The following is a 17,408-nucleotide window of genomic DNA, read 5'->3' on the forward strand; positions in this document are numbered from 1 at the left end:
AGGTTTCTTTGCATGCTAAAAAGTTGGTAGTTACTTGAAGATACAAAACATGCCTTAAGAAGATATTTTGTTGTTGGAAAAATAGCCTGTCCCACTGAAAAGTAACAAAATACTTTTACACTGTATTGTTTTTTTCAAAATTCTATGCTACTTGATGAATAAAGAAGTGTAGAAATTTCATGTTTCTTGAATGTATCTTTCTCTAGTATTCTCTACTAGAAAATAGTGTTTATTTCTGTAGTGCTGGGGATTCAACTTGGGGCTGATGCATACAAGGCGACCATTCTACCTCTAAGCTACCTCTTCTCCTTAGTTTTGGAGACCATATCTCACTGCACCCAGAGCATACCAAAAGGCTAGACTGACTGGTCAGCAAGGCCCAAGGATCTGCCTGTCTGATCTCTGGTACTGGGAACAGACACACCCTGCCATGTCCAGCCTTTTCTGTGGGTCCTGGGAATCCGAATTCAGGTTTTCACACTTGTACAGCAAGCCGTGTTTCCCAGAGCCATCTTCATAGTCCCTAGTGTTTCTATTTTAAATAATCACCTTTTGTATTATTTTCTTGTGTATGTGCATATGACAATTTTCATTAAATTTAGAAAAATGAGCCAGTCTATTGCTGTTAATTGTCTTCTTTGATAATCTTCATCTAATTTTAAGTAGTTTTTGTTTATTGTTACATTTCTGCTCAAGAAAAAGTAGTTCCTTACTGAGTTGATTTAACACAGAATTTGAGGGCGAATGGGCTGGAAGTACACAGAAGCTGGCAAGTTCTCAGGAAGGGCAGTGAGATGATGAGGGGGTATCCGTGGGAGTTGGAGGAAGAGTCTTGGTTCCCAAGCCTTCCTTAGAGTGCTTTCTCAGGTCTGTCTGTGGTGGTGCTTGTACTTAGTCAGCACATAGTTTTAGGATCTACTGCATGTGTGCCACCAGGCACACAATGAACAGAGCAGACTCGGTGTTAGGTCTTCATAAACTTTATTGCATCTGGTGACCATGGGAAAGTTCAAGCAGTTCCAGCATCCAGTGAGAAATGAGGATACTGGAAAGAGAGACTTTGAAATGGTGAACCTTGGAGTACAGAATGCTGTAGGGTAACCAGCCATTAGAAACTCAATGGCAGTGGACTGTAGGGCAGTCAGCATAACTAACTTTTAAAGCTAGACGCTTAGAGAATAAAATGTGTGATCTTTGCGTTTCCTATTCAGAAGACAATGTGCTTAAAGTAGAGTTGCAGTGAATGCTGGCTGATGTGGAAGTGTTTATGAAAAATAGAGTATGAGGTGGGTTCTCCTTGTGCATTTTGAGACGACTCAGGTTATCTAGTATATGGGGTAAAAAGAGTTTTGGATCCTATGTATCCATGTGCAGTGAATGGTTAGCTGTGCTTTGGGAATCAGTAGTTTTTATGTGATTGCAGATGGCAGTCACCTGGAAAGAAATTTTTAAACTGCCAGTGTCCTTAACTGTGCTGCACATTGGAAATTGTGATGCCATGGTTCCCATCCTCAGTTCATTGGATGCAGTTTCTAGGTGGCATAGCCTGGTAGTAGAATGTTAAAATTCCTTCTTACCTCTCCCTTCCTGAAGTATTTCCTAATGAACAAGAATTTTCCAGGAGCAGGGATATTAGGTGTGTATGTGTGTGTGTGTGTGTGTGTGTGTGTGTGTGTGTGTGTGTGTAGGAAACTGCTCATGGCTTGTGATTTAAAGTTGAGATGATAATGATAGGTGCAAATTATGATAATAGTGACAAATGAAAGAATAAGCAGTCTTGGAGAAGGTTTCAGAGGAAGCAGCTTTTCCTTATGCAAGATAGTGAAATTCTTGATAATGTGGGAGTGTTGGTGCTGTGGAGCAGAGTGAGCCTAAAGGGGACTTTGGGAAGGAGGAAAGTGAGAAATCGGATGAGGAGCAAGGACTGTGGTTAGAACAGGGCAGGGTTGACGACAGTGAACGTACTGCTTCACGGTCACAGAAGCAGTCCAGAAACTGTGCACCAGTCCTACGGGGGATTCTAGTTGGATACTGGATGACTAGTTCTCAGGTGCCAGTTTAACCCTTTGGTGCATCGACGATCTTAGGAAGTTCTAGCTTGTGTCCTCTTTAAAGGGTGTGGATTGGTTCTTTGGGATCCAAGGAGAGAAGACCCACAGCTTCCTCTGTGAGTGGAATGGTTACCGGCTGCTTGGTCTGAGAACCAGCAAGGCTGCAGCATCTCTGAGCTGGAGTTTGACCTCGTGTCCTGCTCTTCTCCCGTTTGTGCTGCTTTGGGGTTTGTTGTGTCTGTGCCTAGCAATGACCTGCAAACGTAAAATATGGTTTCACTTTTATATTTGCTGCTTTCCAGGAATAATTTAAGTGGCCCAGTCCCAAATTTGATAGATTTTTACATTTTTTGGTTTTTTTTGAGACAGAGTTTCTCTGTGTAGCTTTGCGCCTTTCCTGGAACTTGCTTTGTAGACCAGGTTGGCCTCAAACTCACAGAGATCCGCCTGGCTCTGCCTCCCAAGTGCTAGGATTAAAGGCGTGCACCACCGCTGCCTGGCTAGATTTTACTTTTTTCAATGTATAATAGTATGGCTTTAAGACAGAGTGTAAAGCAGTCTTATCTAAGCAAACTTCTTTTATTTCTGAATTAGGATTTTACGCATGGTGATTTGAAATAAGTTTATAAAGAAACTACTTATCTTAGTCTAAAGGAAAAGCTATATGGAACTGGAAATTTGTGATTGATACTGATTCTTACTGATAAAAGAAAAACGGCTTATTTATTTGGCAGAGTCCCCTATGTGGTTGAGGCTGGCTTGGAACTCTGTAGCCCAGACTAGCTTTGAAATTTGATAGTTCTCTGGAGTGCATGGGTTACAGGCATGTACCACCAAATCTGTCAGCCAACCCATTTTGCTAATTTTACATGTAACTTGATTTTTTTATACCATTGAACTTGAAAATATGAGGCACCAGACATGACTGTTAGTAGATTGCTTCAATTTCCTTTGAAAATGAAAACTTTTAGAAGTCCAATACTTTCAGGCTTTAAGAATGTCCCTAGGTAAATAGGATGACTATGAATTTGGTTTTCAATCAGGACTTCAATCAAAATATTTTCATACTATTTCAGTGTTTTTAGTCAGAATAAAATAAAGTGTAAAACAGTAAATTTGGTAATAGCTTATAGGAAAAATAAGAAAATAGTACTCCATGTGAAACCACAACTTGCACATAATTAGAGTATCACCATGTTAACTGGTAATTAAAACCCATTTCCTAAGCAAGATGCATGTCATGATTAAACATTTAAACATTAAACATGATTAAACATTGGAATAGACAATTTAAATAAGTACACACTTGTTTCTGTAGGACTGAGCAAAGAATAAGGAAATTCTTTTCACTTTGTTCTTAAGAAGCAGAGATCTATAGACAAGTTTGTTGGATGCATTTAGCTTTAATTTTTAAAAATTGTTTGAAATCATAATATTAGTTCATTCTTACCCCCTTCTCTTTCTTTCCCCCAAACCCCTAAATTCTTGCTCATTTTCAAATTCATGGCCTCATTCATTGTTGTTGTATGTTCCTTTCCTCCTACTGGCTTGGTGGTGTGGGAGTAAAGAGAAGACAGACACACACACATGACCAGTGAAGCTGGGTTCAGGCGCTGTTCTCCAGGGGTACTTGAAATCTCTCTCAGCAGGTACAGGATGGGGCACGGTTGGCTAGTCTCTATAGGAAGTCTCTGTAGGGTGTAGGCATCAAGGAGGAGGAAGCTGCAGTTGTTAACCTTTTTATGTACTCATCAGTCACTCATAAACACTCATACTTGGAGTCCTGAGAGAAGCTTTGCCATTTCTCTTCAGCCTGACCCATATGAGTAATGGCTTGGCCAGTTTCCCATGGGCCAGTTGGTCTTGGAATCCTCACCAGGCTATACCCATGTAAAAGTACACAAAAACCCAGGGCTTCACTCAGGGATTCCTCCATACCTTACATTTATGAAAAATATTAGACTTTTTTAAAGTTAAGGGTGTAAGGAGGCACATTGGGTGCCCTAGTTAGGGTCACTGTTGCTTTAATGAAACATGAACAGGTTTATGTGGCTTATACTTCATATCACTGAAGGAAGTCAGGAAAAACAGGGCAGGAACCTAGAGCTGCTTAGTGACTTGCTCCCCATGACTTGCTCAGCATCTTTTCTTAGAGAACCCAGGGCCAGCAGCCCAGGGATGGCACCACCCACAATGGGCTGGGCCCTCACACATCAGTAATTAATGATTTACAGTCGGATCTTAGGGAGGCATTTTGTCAATTTCCTGTTTTCAGATAATTTTACTTGTGTCAAGTTGACATTAGACTATCCAGCACAGATGTTTAAAAAGAAAAGCTTTCTTCTTGAAAGATAATACTGTGTTGGCTCTTGAAGAGAATATGCTAAAGAGAGAGTTTTGCTGGAGTAGAAAAGTAATCCAGCCAGCAAACAGAAGCAGGAGAACTAACGGTCTTCACTCATGGAAAAGGCAGGTATTTCATAATCAGTCATTACCGAAGACTGTTTTAACAGTAAGGAGAATGCAGGAGAGTAGTGTCTTAGTCACCTTTCTATTTCTCTGAAGAGACACTATGACCAAGGCAACTTATACAAGAAAGCATTTGATTGGGAGCTTGCTTATAGTTTCAGAAGGTTAGTCCATGACCATCATGGCAGAAGTATGGTGCCAGGCAAGCAGGCACTGGAGCAGTAACTGAGAGCTATGTCTGATCCAGAAGATGGAGGTAGAGCTCTTGAGACTGGGCCTGGTGTGGGCTTTTAAAACCTCAAAACCTACCTCCACTGACACACCTCCTCAAACAAGGTCACATATCCTAATCCTGATCCTAACTGCAGTCAACCAGCTGTGGATCAGATGTCACAACACATGAGCCTATGGCCCCTTCTCATTCAAACCACCACAGACCTGCAGTCTGTTACCTACGACAGCGAAGAGGGAGCTCAGGAGGCACTAAGGGAAAACGGGTAGGCTTTGCCAACTGGTAGGAGGAGCAAGCTCCAAGAGGGTGGGTTAGCAGGGTCCTGACATTTCCTTTTAGTAATTGGATATGCGTTGATCCCTTTTTTTAAGGAAGGGAATAACAGAGATAGTGAATGCAGTGAATTTAATTATGCAGTGATGAGCTGTATTTTAGGTACAGATAAATGTCTTGTTTCTTTAATCAAACAGGAGTAAAATTTTTATCTTTGCAGCATGATTGCTCCTCCTGAGGCTGATGCAGGAAGCTAACTTGAGGCTAGGAGTTCAAGGCCAGAGTGGGTAACCTAGTGAGAGATCGTTTTCAAGCCAAATTAGACTCAGCATCAAGTAAACCTTTATAGCACATGTGGGGCCATGTCTACTGCAAATCGTGCTCAATCTCCGGGTGTATACTGCTGTGCTGTGGATATCACTCTGTATAAATAAAGTGCTGATTGGCCAGTAGCCAGGCAGGAAGGATAGGGTAGGCGGGACAAGGAAGAGGAGGAGGCTGGGAAGAGGAAGGCTGGGAGGGGACACTACCAGCCGCTGCCATGAGAAGCAACATGTAAAGACACCGGTAAGCCACAAGCCATGTGGCAAAGTATAGACTAACAGAAATGGGCTAAATATAAAAGTAAGAGCTAGACAATGGTAAGCCTAAGCTAATGGCAAAGCAGTTTAAATAATATGAATGTCTGTGTGTTTATTTTATAAATGGGTTGTTGGACTAATAGGGCTTGGTGGGTGCTGGAGAGAAGCTCTCCAACTACACTGTTGCTGGGCTTCATCTCAGTACAGCTTTATTGAGATCTTAGGTTCACTGATCCCAGCCAGAATTTTCTTTTTCCCTTCCCTTCCCTTCCCTTCCCTTCCCTTCCCTTCCCTTCCCTTCTTCCCTTCCCTTCCCTTCCCTTCCCTTCTTCCCTTCCCTTCCCTTCTCTTCCCTTCTTCCCTTCCCTTCCCTTCCCTTCTTCCCTTCCCTTCCCTTCCCTTCCCTTCTTCCCTTTCCTTCCCTTCTCTTCTTCCCTTTCCCTTCCCTCTTCCCTTCCCTTCCCTTCTTCCCTCCTTCCCTTTCTTCCTTCCCTTCCCTTCCTTCCCTTCCCTTCCCTCCTTCTTCCTCCCTTCCTCTCTTCTTCCCTTCCCTCCCTTCCTTTCTCTTCCCTTCCCTTCCCTTCCCTTCTTCCTTCCCTTCCCTTCCCTTCCTTTCTCTTCCCTTCTTCCCTTCCCTTCCCTTCCCTTCCCTTCTCTTCTTCCCTTCCCTTCCCTTCCTTTCCCTTCCCTTCCCTTCCCTTCTTCCTTCCCTTCCCTTCCCTTCCCTTCCCTTCCCTTCCTTTCTCTTCCCTTCCCTTCCCTTCCCTTCCCTTCCTTTCTCTTCCCTTCCCTTCCCCTTCTTACTTCCCTTCCCTTCCCTTCCCTTCCCTTCCCTTCCCTTCCCTTCCCTTCCCTTCCCTTCCCTTCCCTTCCCTTCCCTTCCCTTCCCTTCCCTTCCTTTCTCTTCCCTTCCCTTCCCTTCTTCCTTCCCTTCCCTTCCCTTCCCTTCCCTTCCCTTCCCTTCCCTTCTTTCTTCCCTTCCCTTCCCTTCCTTTCCCTTCCCTTCTTCCCTTCCCTTCCCTTCTTCCCTTCCCTTCCCTTCCCTTCCCTTCCCTTCTTCCCTTCCCTTCCCTTCCCTTTTTCCCTTCCCTTCTTCCCTTCCCTTCTTCCCTTCCCTTTCCTTCCCTTCCCTTCCCTTCCCTTCCCTTCCCTTCCCTTCCCTTCCCTTCCCTTCCCTTCCCTTCCCTTCCCTTCCCTTTCCTTTCCTTTCCTTTCCTTTCTCCTTTCCCTTTTCTTTTCCTTTTTCCTTTTTTCTTTCCTCTTTCCTTTCATTGTCTTTCCTTTCCTTTCCTTTCTTCTTCTCCCTCTACCTCCCTCCCTCCCTCTCTCCCTGTCTATCTTTCTTTTTTAAGAAAAACCAGAAACATCAATCTGTAATGCCTTTTAAATGTTTATTTAGAAATTAGAATATAAGGAGAGAAAACATATGTTGGAAAAATGAAATGGACCAATTTTCTCCGTTTTTAAATTCTTTGTAATAAATACAAGCCAGCATCATCTACTATGATATTTTGAAATATTCTTGACAGTAGTGGAAAGGAGATGGGCTGAATTCCTGGAAAGAGATTGGGGTTTTTTCTTCTGTTTTGTTTACCCTTTGATATATTTCGGTCGTACCACCTCCAGTTCCCTTCTCCACTCCCCCAGCCGCTCCTCTCGCCTCCTCTCGCCTCCATGTTCTATGTCTTCTCTTCTCTTTCTGAACCTGCTGGCCAGCCTGCTCTGGTGCTGACTTGTTGGTGGCTTGTGCAGGAACAGTCCCTGCAGGGAGGCTTTGAGTGTGGTGGCTGGCTGTGCCATGTCTAGCATACAGCACTTCTCCCATCTTGTGGCTCTTCCATTACTTCTGCCCCTTCTGTGATGTTCTGGGAGCCTTGTCTGGGTATGTAGGGTGCTGGTATCCATAGCCTGTTTAGGGCTGAGCCAGAACGTTAACTTACTGTCTGTGCTCTACCTGTCCACTAGTCACTGCTGCAGCTGCTGCCCACTGCACAAAGACGCTTCTCTGGCCAAGATGGGGGCAGAGTGACTGAGTATGAGCATAAATGTTTAGAAGGCAGTTTGGCAACATGTTCATTTAGCAAAACAAAACTAGTATTTTTTTTTTTTATCATACTGCAAAAGTGTCTTTTGTGTTGTTTCAACTTTATTTTTGGTACTGGAAATTGAGTGTGTGGCCTTTCTCGTGTGTACTAGGCATGCACTCTATTCTGAGACACATTCCCAGCCCCTGAAACTGCCCTTTGAAGAGTTTAAAAGGAATTTGAGAACTGCTTCAGGTCTGGAAGCACTAACTTTTTTTTTCTTAGAAAACTGTTCCTTCTTCAGTTTGTGGCACTATTTGTGTTGCTACATGTGCCTGCATTTTGGACTCTTTTCCTCCTACTGGGTGTTTCCTTGTCCAGCATTGATATGAGGGTACGTGCCCAGGGTGACTGTAACTGGTTATTCCATGTTTGGTGGACATCCCTGGGAGGCCTGCTCTTTTCTGAAGGGAGAAGAGGAGGAGGAGTGCATATGGGGAGGGACTGGGAAGAGAGGAGGGAGGGAAGCTGTGGTCAGGATGTAGTATAGGAAAGAAGAATAAATAGATCAGTTCACAAAGTTTCTCACTGTGCATGGTGTGTAAGTGTGTCACAGTGCATGTGGGGGAGATTAGAGGACACTTGGGGTAGACTCTGCTGTGTGTATGAGTAGCCAAGCTTGTGCAGCAAGTTCTTTAGCCTGCTGAGCAATCTGGCTGCCTGTCCCTATCTTACTTTTTACCATAGGACAGGCAGGCCATGAACTCTAGAACTTTCTGCCCCCAGCTGCTGAATGCCAAGATTCTGGCATTATCTAGCATGCTAAGTTTATATTTTCAGTCTCTTTCCATTGCAAGCAAAAGCTATTTGATTATACTTTCAACATTAAGGCTTGACACATACCTAACGAATTATTGTAGAATCAGTCTGAAACCTCCAAAACAGTCTTTTGAAAGATAGTAGTTTTTAGATGAAATGTCTACTTTCTTATACATAAAACAAGATATTAGAACTCAGTACTCATCCATTATTATTGTTGTTATTATTATTAATTTTTTTCCCACACAGAGTTTCTCTGTGTAGCCATGGATGTCCTGGAACTCACTCTGTAGCCCAGGCTGCCCAGAGATCTCCCTGCCTCTGCCTCCCAAGTGCTGGGATTAAAGGTGTGCACCACTATGCCCAGCAGTTCTGCATTTAGAATCAACTTTTTCTTAGTTGAATAGCTTCGTGTATGTTGCACCACTATTAAGTAATCATAGGAAATGTCTAACCCAAATTGAGTTTCCTGGTCTGTAAAGGTGCAACATTTTTATTTTCCTGCAGTGGTTACTTGAGAAAAAGTGTACTTAATTGTCCAAATGAGTGTTACGATTGTTGTGTTTTAAAAATGTTTCAGTGAAAGATTTTGAACATAAAAGCAGGACAAAATAGTGATCATTTGAGTCATTTCAGCACATCGCTGTTTAATGGACAGATTGCTCTTCAGTCCATTGCCATTCTTTTCCCGTGAGCTTCAGCTGTTGAAGACACCCTTTGCTTTCTTCCATTTTTGCCTGTTGTTGTTTTCTGCAGTCTGGATTTTTTTGAATTCATCTCCATGGCATTTGTAACATTTTTCTCAGTTTTCTGCATTTTTAAAGTAAGGTTCAGGTTTGATTTTACTTTTTTCGGTAACACCTTTTCACAGATAGTGATATCTGTGTAGCTTTATTCCACAAGGTGTCTGTTTCCGCTTTTTTTCCCCCAAGGGTTAACAGCTAGATTATTGCTAGACATGTAATTCATTAAGAATTACAGTACATCCATCATCTGAAATATTTCTTAAAAATCTGTATTTTTGTCAACATTGATTGCCTTGATGGTTGTTTAATTCTTTCCTGCCTCATAATTTTTTAAACAATTCATACTATTCTTTAAGAATAGTGACAAGATTGTTTGCCAATTCAGAAGAGATCCCCGGGATCCAGTCACCGAAGCCAATGCTCTAATTGTGCCATTGGTGGTGGTGGTGGTGGGGTGGGCGCACTTCAGCTTGCCTCCTGAGTCCTCTCCATGTATCTTCAGTACATCTTCTGGTGCTTGAAGAGTCCAAAAGTGTTTCTACCCTAGACTCTGAGTCAGACGTTCTTCTAAGTAGTCTTGATGTGTTTTGTTGGAACTGCCAGCATTACTGAAAGATAAAATACTTAAAGGCTCTTTCAAAAGATAGAAGTGTTTTGGTTGCCATTCTTAGGATATTTTCCACTAAAGACCCACCATCAGTTTACCATGCTTTCACTTATTTTTAAGGGAATTTTTTATATGAGATACACATCATTGTTAGCTAAAAGAATCTAAATTTGACCTTAATCTGGCAAAAGGAAATGTTTATAAATAGCAACATGTTCCCTAAATAATGAAAATTCTGTGAGAAGGTTAGCACCCCACCACTAAGTAAGCATTTTTTTTTTAGTTGCGTCTACTAATGTTTGTAGCATAGCATAGAGGTGAGGGCATCATCATTTTTTATGTGTATTTTGTTTTTTGGAGAGTGTTAAAAAACTTACTCTTTAAAAAAAAATTATGGGGCTAGAGAGATAGCTTTGCAGTTCAGAGTACTGGCTGCTTTTTCAGAGGACCTGGGTTCAATTCTCAGCACCCACATGGCAGCTCACAACTGTCTGTAACTCCAGTTTGAGGGATTCTGACAACCTCACACAGACATACGTGCAGGCAAAACACTGTTGCACATGAAATAAAAATTTAAAAAATGTATTTACTTTTTTATATATGTGGGTGTTGTACGTGTGTGTGTGTGTGTGTGTGTGTGTGTGTGTGTGTGTGTCCGTGCACCATTTGCATGTCTGATGTATGTGGGTATTTTGCTTGTGTGTATGTGTGTGTGTGTGTGTGTGTATATATATATGTCCGTGCACCATTTGCATGTCTGATGTTCAGGGAAGCCAGAGGTGTCAGATTCCTTGAATTAGTTAAAGATGGTTGTGAGTCATTGTGGTGGAGCTGGGAATCGAAACCTTGAACATAGCTCCTCTGGAAGATCCCCTAGAGCCTTTAACCCTTGAACTATCTCTCTAGCCCTCAAATTTATTTTGAAAAAAATTCTTTGAGTGCTAAAATTTATTTTAAAAAGTCTTTATTGACAGTTATTATTATGATAGAGAAATAGGTTTCTAGTAGTTTCTTTTTACTTTTATTTATTTTTTTTTTTTTTGTTTTTTCGAGACAGGGTTTCTCTGTGTAGTTTTGGTGCCTGTCCTGGACCTTGCTCTGTAGCCCAGGCTGGCCTCGAACTCACAGAGATCCGACTGGCTCTGCCTTCCGATTACTGGAATTAAAGCCCCCCCCCCCCCAGGTTTCTCTAGTAGTTTCTTGGTCAGTCTGTGTTTACCCCAGTGTCTGTTAAGCCTCTTGTCAGAAGTCCAGAGAATTGTAGTAAACAGTTTTGCCTTTTTGACTTAAAGAGTACTTGTGGGAACTCTGTCAGGATTGTTTATTTCAATACGCCTCCATAAGCACTTTATGTAGTTTTAATATTTTTGCATCAGAGGAAGCATTCAGGAAGTAGGATTTTCTAATTTAACTTTAATACTGTAGTTGCTTCTGGTCCCTCCCTCCTTCGTTGCCTCCACTGCTTCCATTGTGGTGGCAGGAAGAGTGAAGCCTACCTAGTTTGTGTCCTGAGTGAATCGTGTACACTACGGTTTACCTGCTCTAGCTTTACACTTGGTGTCGGTGTTCTAGAACTGATAGACGCTAGTTTAAAATACAGGATTTGGGCAGATCTGATGGCTCAGTGGGTAAAGGTACTGCTGCTGTACACACTTGGTTTATCCCCAGAACCCATGCAAAGGTGGAATAAAAGTACCCCTCCACAGAGTTGTCCTCTGACCCTGTGCATGTACACATCTGCTACACACACGGTAATAATAGATGCATTCTTTTTTTGTTTGTTTGTTTTTTCGAGACAGGGTTTCTCTGTGTAGCTTTGTGCCTTTCCTAGAACTCACTTGGTAGCCCAGGCTGGCCAATAGATGCATTCTCAAAAATCTACTGATTTCATAGCAGCTCGGTTTTTCATATTTTCTTTATTATTAGATTCTTGGAGTCCTCTTATCTTGTGAGAGATCATTTATTGTCACTGCTTTTTAATAAAAATATTAAAGACTTGGAAGTCATCTGCATATATGAGAGTAATTGTCTTAGTGTATGAAGGAAGTAGTTCTATTACCAAAGAACCAAAATGTATGTATGAGGTATAACTTACTTATTGTGGTTACCCTCTAGTTAGGAAGGAGAAAATCCAAGGGTATTCAGACGAAAGTACCTGACAAAAATGTCTGTCATCACGGCCCTCTGTCCCTGCTTACTCCACAGTGGTATCTAAAACTTGGTACCAAGTCACCATCTTTAGGCATCCAGAGGTAAACTAGGTACCTTGAATGGGGACAGTGAAAGAGGATGTTTGTCCTTCTGTTACTGATCATGGCAAGAGAAGGTTGGCTGTTAACTTGGTATCAGTACCTAAGGTGCTTATGTGGCTGCCCCTGAAAAGCATAGCAGTTAGATAGATTGTGCCAGAGTATGTAGAGTTAGCTGAGAGATTGCTACTATTTTTATGTGTTCTTCCCTGGGGAGGAGGAAGATGGAGCTGTGGAGTGTTGGCATGGGTTATCCTGGCAGGATTGTGTGATGCTTGAAGCCATATGGTCAGGTGAAGAGAAGCACTTCCATGTAGGATCTCTTTTCATATTTTGTCTCCATATTCTGTCCCTTGTTTTCTTTCCTCTAGTCTCTGTTTTTCCTTTTAGCTGGTGAATGGATTAATATTTAGTGAACTGGCCTGTATATTCCTTGATTACTTTATAATCTTAAGTGAAGCTTGGGTGTCTTGTCAAGATGACATTCAATTTCGTCCCTAGAGAAGCTTCCAGCTTCCTGCAGATAAAATAAGGTTGGAGGAAGACAGACTAGGCTTGTGGTAGTGCCATTTTAGGGCTGTTTTGGTTGTTGAACTATATATAATTTAAGGTTGGCATTGAATTTGTATAAATTTTAAGATTCTTGGCCCTTCTTCCATATAATGTATTAAAATGTACTTGGGTGCTGGAGAGATGGCTCAGAAGTTAAGAGCACTGGCTGCTCTTGCAGAGGACCTGGGTTTGATTCCTAGTACCCACATGGAAGTTCATAACTGTCTGTAGCTCCAGTTCCAGGGAATCTGATACCCTCTTCTGGGCTCTGTGGACACCAGACACACATATGATGCACATGGAGGCAAAATACCCATAAAAATAATATGTATGTGTGTCACAGTTTCTTTTAAAAATGAGGCATGGCCTCATGTAGCCCAGTTTGTCCTTGAACTCACTGTAGCTGAGGGTGACTTTGAACTTGGACCTTCCTACTTTAATGTCTGGAGTGCTGGGATTACAGGGATTACACTTCACCTGTTTGTGAACTGTGCTGGGATAATTTCCATGATTTCCTATGTGCTGGGCAAATTTACCACGACTCTTGCTGTTAAACTAGAAATAATAATAATGATTGCATTAAAATTGACCAGTGGAGCACAGACTCATTTGTTCCTCACAGTAACAGTGTAACCTGGATGGGGGAATGAAAGTATGTGATGATTACACAGCTGATCAATAGTGAAGTTGAAATTTGAACTTAGGTCATTTAACTCTGGAGCCCATTAAAATTGTTTTTAGCAGTATATGTATCTACTTCACTATTTTCTAGGTTATTCCAAGGGATAAATGAAGTAGTATATAGAGTGCTTAGTACAGTTTTGATTTCCAGAACCTTTTAGATTTTAGAGGAGACTAAATTTAGGAAGATTTGTAACTATATAATCTCCTTGGTTCTAAAGTCTAAACCATTCTGACAGGTTTGGAAAAACACTGGACCCTGCCTCAGCTCCGATGCTGTGAATTGAAGCTTGAGAAGCCATAGATGACCCTTAAAGGTTTCCAGCTTAGAGCTGTGAGTGGTTCATGGATAAACCAGCAAAGAGACTTCAGGGTTGACTTCTCTGTTTAGCAGAAAACAAAAAAGGGAAAATATTAAGGATTATTTTAATGTAAATGAGCCCTGTAGATTTATTTCTATTTTTTGGCATCCACTTTAGTTAATGTTTAGGTAATACTTGTCTGAATTTGTGAAGGTTTTTGACATAGTACAAAATTATCCTAAATTTCATTATCCTTGATCATTTCAGAAAATAATTAGAATTAAAATTTTAGCTAGCATTAGATAAAATATTCAGAGAAAATCTTTTGTGGACAATGCTCTCTCTTCTTCTGATGTTTCAATAAGGAATTTTTAATTGGAAATTCTCAGAGAGTTGTAAGTGATTAACAGCAAAGCAAATGATCACTTGACTGACTTAATTGGACATGCTTCATTCTGTTAGTCTCTAGGGTTTTAAAATTTCCCTGGGTCTGGGGTTACAGTTCTGCACAGTGATTGCCTAGGGTTTAAGAAGTGTGGGGGCAGAGGGTGAGATCCAGGTATACACACAAACACACAAGGAAATTGCAAAAGAATAAATAAAAACAAGACAAACCTCTCCTTAATTAAGCAAAACATTGCTTTGTGGTCTTTTTATGTGTATATAGTATCATTAATTTAATGTTAAGTACCTGGAATTTTGTACATTATAGTGTTTCTCAAATTTTGATTAAATGAATGTGGAGGCTTTTTTTTTTTTAATTATTTACTGTCTTTCAAAGGAGAAGTTAGAGACCTGGAAGAATCAAAACTTGAGGGCATAGTGCTGCACACTTACCTGTAATTCCATCCCTCAGTAGGCTAAGCAGGAGGATTGTTCAGAGTTTGAGCAAGCCTGGACTATACATTATAGCTACTTTGCAGCCAGTCTCAAGCATAGCCATATCAATTGTGATTACTTTTTTGAAAATTTGTTTAAAAAATCAGATACTGCATTTTTATCTGTCCATTCATTCATTCTTTGTTTTGTGTGTGTACAAACATACCACAGCATGCATGTGGAGAGGGCAGCATGTGTGAGTTGGTTATTTCTTGCTTGTGAGTCCCAGGATAAAACTCAGGTCCTCAGGCTTGGCAGCAGGAACGTTTATCACTGAACCATCTTGCCAGCCCCTTGAAATTTGCTTAATTGAGGAAGGTCTAATTTGAACATAAGACTAAATAGATTTCTATAATTAGAACCAAATAACCTGGTAAAGAAGTATTTGTGAAGGCTCTCCTGTCCTCCAGGTAAAGGCTCCTTTTTGTCCTGTGATAGCCATTTCACTGTTTTAAAATGTATGAATGTCATTAATCAACAAGTTATTGAGCTCTGAAATGAACAAGCATAAATCTATAAACAGAAAGGGTAATACTGTTAATATGAAGTCAGATTGCATTAGAGAAGGTGGGTTGGGTAGTGCCTGAACCATGTCTGGTCTCACCTTTCTGGAGAGCTTATCAGAGCTCCTGGGGGAGGTTGTGAACAGAGTTTGAGGGACCTTGGGAAACAATGTTTTTTGTTGCTGGGCATTGGGGTGGTACTGCAGTGAGGTGTAGGTGCTGTGTGCTGTTGCTGGGCATTGAGTGGCACTGTGGTGAGGTGTAGGTGCTGTGTGCTGTTGCTGGGCATCAGGTGGTACTGCAGTGAGGTGTAGGTGCTGTGTGCTGTTGCTGGGCATTGAGTGGTACTGTAGTGAGGTATAGGTGTTATATGCTGAGCTCAGTGATGATCAGAGGGATGAGGCTGCTTTTTGCTTTATTTCTAATAACTGTCCTACTTTGAGTTCTTAGGAGGAAGGACAGGTGACCACTTCTGTGAGTGAAATACTATTCCCATCTGACTCAAGGAAGAGAATGGGAAGATGGGACAGAAAATTAATTAACAGCCATTCTGGCTCTGGTTAAAGTTATCAGTGGCCAGGATGCAGATAATAAAAATAAAAATGAGCAATAGTTGTGCTACTCCTAGAAGCAGGGCAGTGGTGATGGCAAAAAGGCTGATGAAGAGCACAGAAGAAGACATGAATAAATGGAAATACTGTCCCTTAAGTAAGTCCTGGGGAAGCTTTCTGTTCCTGTGTTCTCCAGTCAGTAGAGCTGCTGAGCTGTCACAGTTGCTGGTTTTCTCTGGAGGCTCTGTCCCAGCTGATGGACTGTGTGCTCACTTGTCTGTGTTTGCTCCCTCTGAAGAGAAACTGGTGTTGTATGAACATGAAGGCTGTGCTGCTTTGACAAGTCTGAGCTTTGTATCAGCACCTTGAACTGTGCTTAGCACATAGGAAGCAGTCAGTACTGGTGGATGAATGCATAAACCCTTTTGTTCACAGTCCATAATGCGTATTGTTGGGTTTGTCATTAATTTTGTTTAGTGTAACATCTTGTAATGCTTTTCTATCCCTTTTTTTCTTGGTTCAGTGTCTAATTGTTTTATCTTATAAGATATTCTTCTCTGTGCTTCTTGATAATAGGAGACAAATGCCATCTTTGTATACATCACAGTACACAGCAAATTGATGGAGAGACTTTTTGAATTGAATGTCTTTATTTATTCATTATGACTTAAATTGCTGAAATCCAGTTTGCCCTTAACAAAGGAATACTTTTACTAGATAGAACAGGGTAATTCTCGATTACTTGTTTCTCTTTTTAAAGGACGGAAACTTTGGGAGTACTTTGTTAAACTTGTGGCTAGCTTTGGTGGTGCAGTTTTCTCAAGTACATTTTCATAAATTTCTGTGTAGCATTTAGATAAAACAAAGATACCATAAGTTTTAGTGAGATAGATTATGTATGTTAAAATTTTAATTAAAATGTGATATAATTCTTGAAATTGAATTTTAAAGTATTATTAATAATAATGACTGATACTCAGACTTTTATCTATGCTTTTGCAATTATAAATATTCAGTTATTTTATAAATAATTTATTTCTCATGCAGGTTTTTCATTTAATAATTTGTATAACTATCTCTTACCACTTTTTCTCAGTCTTTGTTGATGAGGTCTGTAAATCTCTTGTATATTATTTCTTAGAAATAAACATCCAAAGATATATGTCATTTCCAAAAGTAAATATTTTAATACATTCTGTAATGATATCATAAATGTACAAAGAGAGAAATTTAGAATCATTAGTGTTTAAAAGAAGAAAGTACAAACGACTTAAAAGTTCTTCTGACTCATGTGACGAGTTCTTTCTTGGCTTGTACTTACTTCTCCTCCTTTTGTCCCTTTGCTTGATTTCAGGCCAGTCTTTCCATATGGGGATGGGGAAGCCTTGGCGTTGTCCTTTTTCTAGTAACCTTTGGACCCTTTGTAATATTTTATTTGGCATTTTATATCCTCTGCTTTGTGGGAGGGTAAGTATGCACAACGATGATGTTGTAATTCATGTGTTATTTTGTTAAAATTGAAACAAAATGAGGACTCAGAGTATGATTTATACGTGAATGCTATTTTATCAAATTTTGTTCACTAAAGTTTAAAAAAAAATTAAGATACCCATTTGTATGTGGTGGTGGTGGTTATCTTTAAAAATGAAGGTTCAATGACTAAAGATGAAATTGTGATATAATCAGCTGAGATAACACATCTAGCTTTACATTATAGGAGATACTAGTTCATTGATTAGATGTCAAATAATAATGGTACCCTCTGATGAATGTTTTTACTTTGATCCAGACAGTTTAGATAAATACTTGCTTTTATAGTTTTCTCTTTGTGGTTACTTGGTTTGCAGTGTTTAAGATTTCATTTAAATTGATAAACCTTTACCAAGAAG

General features: G+C 40.6%; 1 protein-coding gene across 2 annotated transcripts in view; it reads left to right on the forward strand.

Annotated features, from left to right (window-relative positions):
* The window catches only part of Snx13 (sorting nexin 13), a 107,923-nt gene that overhangs the window by 15,747 nt on the left and 74,768 nt on the right, over positions 1-17,408 (forward strand). For both annotated transcript variants that reach the window (XM_036205750.1, XM_036205751.1), the window contains exon 2: positions 16,874-16,986. In XM_036205750.1, coding sequence (XP_036061643.1) covers positions 16,874-16,986 — 113 coding nt within the window. The remainder of the gene's footprint in view (positions 1-16,873; positions 16,987-17,408) is intronic.

Source organism: Onychomys torridus, chromosome 14 (genome assembly GCF_903995425.1).
Source record: "Onychomys torridus chromosome 14, mOncTor1.1, whole genome shotgun sequence".
Classification (NCBI taxonomy): Eukaryota; Metazoa; Chordata; class Mammalia; order Rodentia; family Cricetidae; genus Onychomys; species Onychomys torridus.